The sequence below is a fragment of the Antrostomus carolinensis genome, unplaced genomic scaffold, assembly GCF_000700745.2.
Source record: "Antrostomus carolinensis isolate BGI_N321 unplaced genomic scaffold, ASM70074v2 scaffold953, whole genome shotgun sequence".
NCBI lineage: Eukaryota > Metazoa > Chordata > Aves > Caprimulgiformes > Caprimulgidae > Antrostomus > Antrostomus carolinensis.
In genome coordinates, this window is record NW_010305610.1 from 1 (window position 1) to 8,280 (window position 8,280).

The following is an 8,280-nucleotide window of genomic DNA, read 5'->3' on the forward strand; positions in this document are numbered from 1 at the left end:
CCACGCTGCTCTGGATGCAGCCCAGGATATAGTTGGCATGGATATAAAAATTAGTGGCAGTAAAATACATTTTATAGCACAAGGTAACATAAATGTGAGATTTTTACCACTATAGTTTGTGGCCAGGGTGTGCTTAGCTCTACCAGGGTGAAGTTGCCCATATCAGAGCATCCTCCCAGCTGTTCAAACCTTGCATGTGGGCCCAACAGCACAGCTGAGCCCACCAGAGAGGAGGCCAAGTTGCAGGAAACCAACCTTGAGCCGTTCCTCCCTGCGTCCTGCAGAGTTGTGCACAATTTCTTAACAATATTCCACCTGGGAAACACGATAGCATTTTTCCTTCATTTCACAGTTCTCCAGCATCCAAACCACCTCCCCGCCTTGTGGGTTTTTGACTAGAGCGGTGCTGAACTTTGTGGGTATGCAGAAAAGTCCATCTGCAAGGAGACAAGAAGAAAATTTAACCTGGGGCTGCATCTACTCGTTCTACAAGAAGCGGCTGAGGGAACTGGGGTTGTTGAGCCTGGAGAAAAGGAGGCTGAGGGGAGACCTTCTGGCTCTGTCCAAGTCCCTGCAAGGAGGGTGGAGAGAGGTGGGAGTCAGTCTCTTCACCCAGGTAACAAGCAATAGAACAAGAGGGAATGGCCTCAAGTTGTGCCAGGGGAGGTTTAGATTGGATCTGAGGAAAAATTTCTTCACTGAAAGGCTGGTCAAGCACTGGAACAGGCTGCCCAGGGAGGTGGCGGAGTCCCCTTCCCTGGTGGGATTTAGAAGGCGGGTAGACGAGGCGCTCAGGGACACAGTTTAGTGGTGGAATTGGTAGTGTTGGGTTTATTGTTGCACTCGGCGATCTTAGAGGTCTTTTCCAACCACTATGATTCTGTGATTCTGTGATCTGAGGCTGTTATGGCTGCAGTATCTTCACCAGAGCTTTGCCATGCAGCACAGACGCAGCGTCAGGCTCTGGTGTCCAGCACCCGGCACGGAAAGTGCTGTTTTCTGTGTGAGGGTCCCCAGCTGAGACTTTGGGGCTCATTCCTTCACCACGTCAGCGCCTCAGTAATAGGTTTTGTTCCTCTATCTCAGTTTCAGACCACAGAGAGGCAAAAAGAGTTTATTCTGGGTGCACATTGTGAATCCTGCACCTGAGCCTGTGAAAGCCCCATCTCTTGGGAAACAGCCTGAGCTATCACACATTATCTTTGAGAAAAAAAAGGTCTTTAGACATAAAATATTCATGGCAATGCTTTTTTCCAGAGACATGCTTTCACACCAGGGAGCTGGGAAACATGATTTAACATTTACTCATTCAGCATTTCTCTCCGGATTTGCCAGGGGGGCTGTGCCCTGCACAGGTTTCTCAGATGCTGGAGTTAGTGTCACCCACTCTCCTGGAGATATTGAAGGATTTGATTTGGGCTGGGATCTCAGCTCTCCACACAAGCAGATGAGCTGGCTGGAGCTGGCATGATGGAGGCAGAGTTTCCCCACATCAGCACAAGTTATTACATCTGCCCTACCTGCGCCATGGGACAGAGGAAGGCTGGTACAAGAGGAGAGGGACGGGAAGGCAGGTGATGGCCCTGGTTCTAGGGGTGCAGGATGAAGTCCTGCTTTGGATTTTCTTTACCTATTCAAGCTTGAACTCAATTAAAAACATGCAGGGGAAAAAAAAGTTATGTTCAGATTTGACAGTTAAGGATGTCATTGTTAAGGAAGCCATGTGGAGAGCAGGGCGAAGGGGGGCTTTGGGTGGACATGCCAAAAGCCCACGTCTACGCTGCCATGTCACCTCCAGGCCAGGACATGCTGCCTCCATGGCAGGTCCCGGCTGGCCCAGGCAGGGGCTCAGCAGCTGGAGAGGAGAGTTGGAGGCTCCTCCAGCAGGAACTCGGGGCCAGTAGGAAGGAGCCAGGCACAGGCTGTCCTACCTAGCTCAGTCTGAACACATTCTGCGTAGAAACAGTTTTATCTGCTAATCCTCACAGCTCTTCTCTCCCTCACCAAGTAAATCTGGATTGAGATCTCCATTGCATGAGCTAGAGGAGGGGTAGGAGGATGGCTACGCTGACGGCTAAGCTAGCCTTGTGTTTTGGCTCTAAACAGGACCCAGCCTTGCCCTGTCCCAGCCCTTGGGTGAGGGTCCTTCAGGGTTTCTGTTGGCTTCCTGGCTTTAAAATGGTTGTGAGAGTTTCCTGCCCCCTCCCAGCTGCTTCATCAGCTGCTGGAGGAGATTTCTTCATTCCAGGATGGGGCTGAGTTTTCAGGGAAGGGAAAACTGTTTTCTGAAAGCAAATCTCTCTGGGATGCCTTAAGAGCAGGACACAAAATGACAGACAATTTCTGGAAGCCAGTATTTCTGGGTGATATTTTTCAGATCCTTCTCCAGGTCTCCTGCTCCTCTGACATGGCCAGTCTTTAACATGACACTGTAAGTGTCAGCCTGACTTTACAGGGAAAATCCAGAAGGAAAGTGCCGAGACCTGCCCTAGGACAGAGCAAAGCTGGGGGTGAGTCCACATTTCCCAGCCCCGGGCCATTATCACTGAATGAGCCACAGTCACCCCGGGGACAACAGCATCATCCAGCACCTTCCAGTCACACGTCTGGGAAGTAAATGCTGATTTCCCACCTCTGGAAAAAAGCACTTCACACTGCCTAATTTTCTTTTCCATTTGCTGTGTCTTGCAGCCAGATTACACAAGCGGGAGCGCTGATGCCTGTGTGCAGACCCTCCTCCAGCTCTCTGAGGATGGGACATATCCGCAAGCAAATTCCTTGGGGTTTTGTTTTCTCCACCACCCATCGGGCTCCCCCAGCCCCTCTAGCTCAGGCCCCTTCACCGCTTTTCAAGCTCAGGTCAGGACTCGCCCTTGGTCTCTGTCCCTCTCTAGTGGCTGTTGTACAGTGGTGTCACAGGAGCTGCCAGGAAGGTATTAGTGGGATGGTTTTGGATGCAGAAATGTCAATAAATTGACATCAACAAATTCCAGGAGAACTGATTTCATCAAGCAGTTATGGAAAATCATTTCAACACGATTTTCCATTCTGATAAAAACAGTTAAGTTCATCTTCACTGAAGTGACTGTAAAAGGGAAAGACTCCAAGAGAATGCTCATAGGTAAAATGATATTAATAGAAGTATTATGGTTAAGATGAAAAATTAGGAACACGTGCTATGAAATAATAGAATACTTCTTATAAACCATGCAACCATGCTGCTTCTCACTTTGTCCCTTGTACAGCGCTCTCCATGGTTGGTTTAAACCTAATCCAGCCAAATCAACAAGAATAATAAAATTTAGAGACATAGCAATTATAGAGGAGAAGTGATTAATTTGGAGTAAGTGAATTGGGAAAGATTCCAGATTTGAAAATAGACAGAAGTTAAATGTCATTATGTAAGTTTTTCTCAGAAGTGCCAAGGTGAGCAGACAGGAAGATCATTCAAGAAGATCAGTGAATCCAGTGACCAGAGTGGGACCAGCGGGGCTGCAACTGCTGAAGAGGCACCGAGATGAGACGAGAAGAATCAGCCAAGTTTGAAGATCACTGTGGACTTTTACAGAATTTTAAATTAATGAGAAATTTGAAACTGAGGGTTCATGGGAAAACACTAAGAACTTTGAAAGGAATACCTACTGTATAATGTTAAATTTAGTGTATATACAGAGCCTGATTTTTGCAATGCCTTTGCCACTCACTGAGGTGATGAACCAACTCTGAGTTGTAAATAAAGCAAACCTGGAGTTACCCACCGACTGAGTTAAATTCCTTTAACAGTGAGTCTCAGGTAACATGTAAACTCACAAGACAGCACATCAGTTCACGATGAACCAGTTTGGCTTTGTCCTAGTGGAAGGTTTTGACTTGTCTGGAACAATTTAGTTTGGAGTTTCCATTTCTGAGTGATTTTTGAAACATCAGTGTAGTTCACTGGTGCTGATGAGGTAAAAGGGCATTTCAGACCAGCAGAAAGGAAAGTCCATTTTTTAGTGGTTGCTTAGTGGTCTGTTTTCAGTGGAGCTTTTATCAGCAGGTTGTTTTTCTTGCTTTGAGTGGGGTGTTGAAGTGGAGACCCCCAAGGTCCCTTCCAGCCTGGGTTACTCTATGGTCTCTGGTTACTTCCTTGTATCACGTGGTTGTATTTCCACCCTCACATCATGAGAATTACCAGTTCACAGGCTGACCTGTGCTGTAAGGGCCCAGCAACAGAAGGGAAAAGAAGATCCAAACCCCAAGAGTATAAAATACAATCCCATTCCCACCGAAGGCAGATGGGATTGTTGTTAGATCACTTTCTGAGCTCTGACGTTGGTGCTGGTCACATAGAAGGGCTCATCCCCATATTCCTGGAGAGAGGAGACCTCTCCATTGTTCCCATACCTGCACTGTAGGTCGGGTCAGAGCATTTCCCCACATCGACTGTGACCTCCCAGAGAGAGTCTGGAAAGGTTTTCAGAGCTGGGAGACAGAGACGTTCCTCAGGGCACATGCTGCAGTGACAGCTGTTGACCACCTCCACCTCCCGAATGCCTTCGGAGAGCAAGAGCTGCTCCACGCGCACGCAGGCAGGCTGTCAGCGGGACCCCGCAGGGCAGGAACGCGGGGCTCCCAGCCGCAGCAGTGAGTCAGGGTGCTGGACCTGCAGCTATGCAGAACAGGGCAAGTGGCACATACCCTGGTAAAAACAGGTCATGGAGAACAACTTCCAGCATCGGCTCCCTAATAAAAATACCTCTCCTGACCTAGAACTGACCCCGCTTTTACTCTTTTCTCCCTGCATGGCAGCACTGTGTTGCTGTGGTGCTGCTCTTCCCAGTGACACATTGATATCAAAATTGTTTATTCCTCAAAAGCCCACTACAATCAGTTGGCTAAAACAATCCTCCCAGTTTCACCCCAGGCTCCTGATCTGGAGGGTCAGCGTGATGACAGCTCTGGGGAATGAACGTGGACCTGCCTGCCTGGAAGATGTTGCACCAGCAGTGCCACAGTTGTGACAACAGTGGGACAAGTGGCAACTAGATTTTTCATGGCTACAGCCCCCAGGTGAACACTCACAGGATACATACGTGCAGCAGTCTGCAGAGCTTGTTTCCATTCCCTCTCCAGGGTTAGTTATCCTGGTGGAGATGGGACTTTAGGGAACATCAGCTCTTCTAGGATCAGGAGAGCATCGCAGCCTGTGCATAGCTGTGGCCCCAAGTGCACCAGTATGTGATAAGGGAATGAGATAAGCACCTTAAAGGCCAGATATCCATCATGAAATCACAGGTCCTGCCAGTTTTGCTCAACCAGGTAGAAAAAGGCCTCCAACCCTTCTACATACAGGACACCAGCTCTCACGTACAGCAGATGTGGCTGAAAGAGTTGGTCTCACTGCTGGGCTGGGGAAGGACAGAAATACGCTTGGATGCTGCCTGGAGCAGCTGGGTAGGTGCTGTGATAGCCCTTCCACTGAGTTCTGGTCCTTCCTCTGCCATGAGGTATCCAGCATTGCTGGATAGTTTCCATTTGTCTGGTCTGCATATTCCACTGCTTGCTGGTAAGGGAGGATGAGAGGGTCAGTGAGGGGTTTTCTGCAATGCAGAAGCCAAGGCACCAGTGTATGAGCTTCACTCAGAACCAACTGCTCCTGCCATGGGGATGACATAAACACACTTTTCTCACCCTCTTGCTTCTAAGGAAATCAAGCATGGAGGAGTGTCTGGAGACCCCCAGGAGGTCAGGGTATGGGGAGCTGATCTGCTGGCACAGGTAGCTGGACCAGCACTTTCCAACGTCCACGCTGACAGGACTGCCAGAGACATCTGTGAAAGGCAACATTGACAGAAGGATTACTCCTCACCATTTGTGTGATGCTGGGGAGGCCCAAGATCAACAAAAAGACACAGCCCAGCCCTGGAAGTCTGCCTGAGAGAGAGACTCCTTCAGCCTGAGTACCTGCAGAAACCCCAGAGAGAAAGCCCTTCACTAGCACTGCAGAGGCATCTACTGTGTTTGCAGACCAGAAGTGAAGCATTTCACAACAGACTGGTAAATACACTACAGAATAAAAAGAATGGAATAAAAAATTCACTAGGAAACAGCTGGGTTTATATTCTTTAATGAGCTCATGAAGGATGAGCTGAGAACAGATAAACATATTGGTTAGCAAAGGGAAAATGGGAAAGCTCAGCTGAACCACAGGCCTTGAACGTACTGAACAAGCCTGAGCGCCCAGCAGATTCAAGGCAGAAAGAAGTTCAGCTCTCCTTGCCTAGAGCCCAATGAGCCTGTTCAGCGAGATGCTTGAGCTGAAAACAAATCTACCCCCTCTCCCTGCCAAATCCCAATTTCACAGCTCCCCAAACCTCTTGCACTGCCACATTAGCACTACAGGTAGAGGGTGAGGAGGTGGGAATAGGTGTGGAAACAGGGGAGACACAGCACCATCGCATCCAGGTTTAGATCAGTTTACTCTGCTGTATGTTAAGCTTGTAAAATATCAGTGGTTATTGGCTGTTTCTTCTGAAAATCCTTCTAAAATGAGCTACTTTTCCCCAATAGTGCTGTCCGTACTCAAAGGGTTGATTGATGTAAATCCTCATTTCTTCATATAATAGAGAAGAAAACTGGCCTTAAAAGTGCCCGCTGAGTAGGTCAACACCACTACATGGCACTTGCTTTAACCTGCTGATGTTTATTTTGCATTGACTTTAATTTTGCATCAATTTAAAAACTGATCTTCAGTGTCAGTGCAAGAGACGGCCACCATCCCCACGACACCAGGAAACAGCTGCCTGAGGAGTTCTTAGCCCAGAGGAGCCAGCAAGCAGTAAGGCAGGTAGGAATTTGCAGTGTATTAGCCATTCCCCCGTGGATCTGATCCCTGTGGATCCTCCTCACCCACAGCAATGGGAAGGACAGCCATCCCTTTGCAAAGGACACTTTGCTGGCTGAAGACACTGTTAACCCAGTGCTAACTGTTGCTCTCCCACCCCCACAGCGATACAGGAGATGTTCATTGTTTTTATCACTATCTATCACTATTTTTACTCTTTTCATCATTATTTACTCTTCTCAAGTTTCCTCCAGAGATGACAAGCTGCCACTGCTTGTGACAGTTCCGAATTTGGGTGAGATAATTTTAGAATTCCTACTTTTCACATAAGAACCTGGTATTTCGCAAAGACTAAAGGCTAAATTTGTACAAGCGCTGCTCCCATGCACTGAAAACAACCTAATAAACCTCAGATTTTCAGCCATACAGTTTAAAGCCATTTTCACATTTCAGCTGAAGCTCATTTTATGCAGCCTTATTGCCACTGCAAGGGGAACTGAGACTAAGGGCTACTCTTGAAGGCCACAGACTTTTTTTCTGGTGAACAAATGGAGCTATTTCCTACTTTCTCTGCACAGTAAAGTTAGGACACCCTGTTGTCTTGCTGACAGCTCTTCCAGCGTTAATCCTGGGAACCAGAAGCCTGCAGTAGTCCTGAATTTATGCAGCACCAAACAGAGGCAAACAGAGAATTCAACCACAGAATTCAACCACGTTGCAGGACACTGGTACAGAAAATGAAGCCTCTTTCATGCAGATGAACAGATCTAGGGGCCAAGCTAGTCATCAGTTCCTGTTCTACAGAGCATGCTTTAAGTGTTGGATTATCTGGGCGATAGTGCCCGGAGTGTTACTGTCCTTAATGCCCTGAAGGAAAAGTCACTAGGATAATTTCAACACAAAGAAACATCTGAGGGATGACGAGTGGGATGTGATTGGGGAAGCTTTTAAAGGATCCAGGTTTCCTGTGGGTGAAGGGGGAACTCACCATGCCCGACGTGGAGGAAATGGCTCTGCCTCCTGCAGCAGCCCCTTTCCGCAAACAGGTTCCTTTGCTCGTCCTCTCTGCCGATGGCTCCAGCACCTGCAGTTACAAACCACCAAGCCCAGCATGACCCCAGCTACAATTCACCACCTTTCCTGCTTGAGCTGGAAGGAAGCACTGATCTCCAGCCACCTGCAGTCTTGAATCAAATTGCTTCAGCAAAAGGAAAAGATTTGAAGTCATTACATGACCCATTTGACCTCTCAGGCCTGGCTAGCTGGGCTAAACACTTCTCTGATTAATGACTCCAGGAAAAGGCTGTGTTTGGCAGCGTTTTATCTCAGGACATCGGTCCCTTGCTCTCTTCTACTTCCACATTACTGCAGTGCAAGCTCAGGTAAGAGGCATAATCTCACACAGCACAAAGCAGCCCACAGGTGTGGGGAGTGTGAGAACGTGTGTTGGCACA

At 48.1% G+C, this 8,280-nt stretch overlaps 1 protein-coding gene across 1 annotated transcript; it reads right to left on the minus strand.

The window, feature by feature from the left end:
- Positions 1 to 255: 255 nt before the first annotated feature.
- On the minus strand, positions 256 to 7,910 carry LOC104522504 (uncharacterized; the record flags this gene model as incomplete). Its single annotated transcript, XM_010164821.1, is given in 4 exon segments — positions 256 to 437; positions 4,387 to 4,576; positions 5,674 to 5,813; positions 7,815 to 7,910. Coding segments are annotated over 4 exon segments (608 nt in total), but the record flags the coding sequence as incomplete, so codon positions are not given.
- Between the last annotated feature and the right edge of the window lie 370 nt (positions 7,911 to 8,280).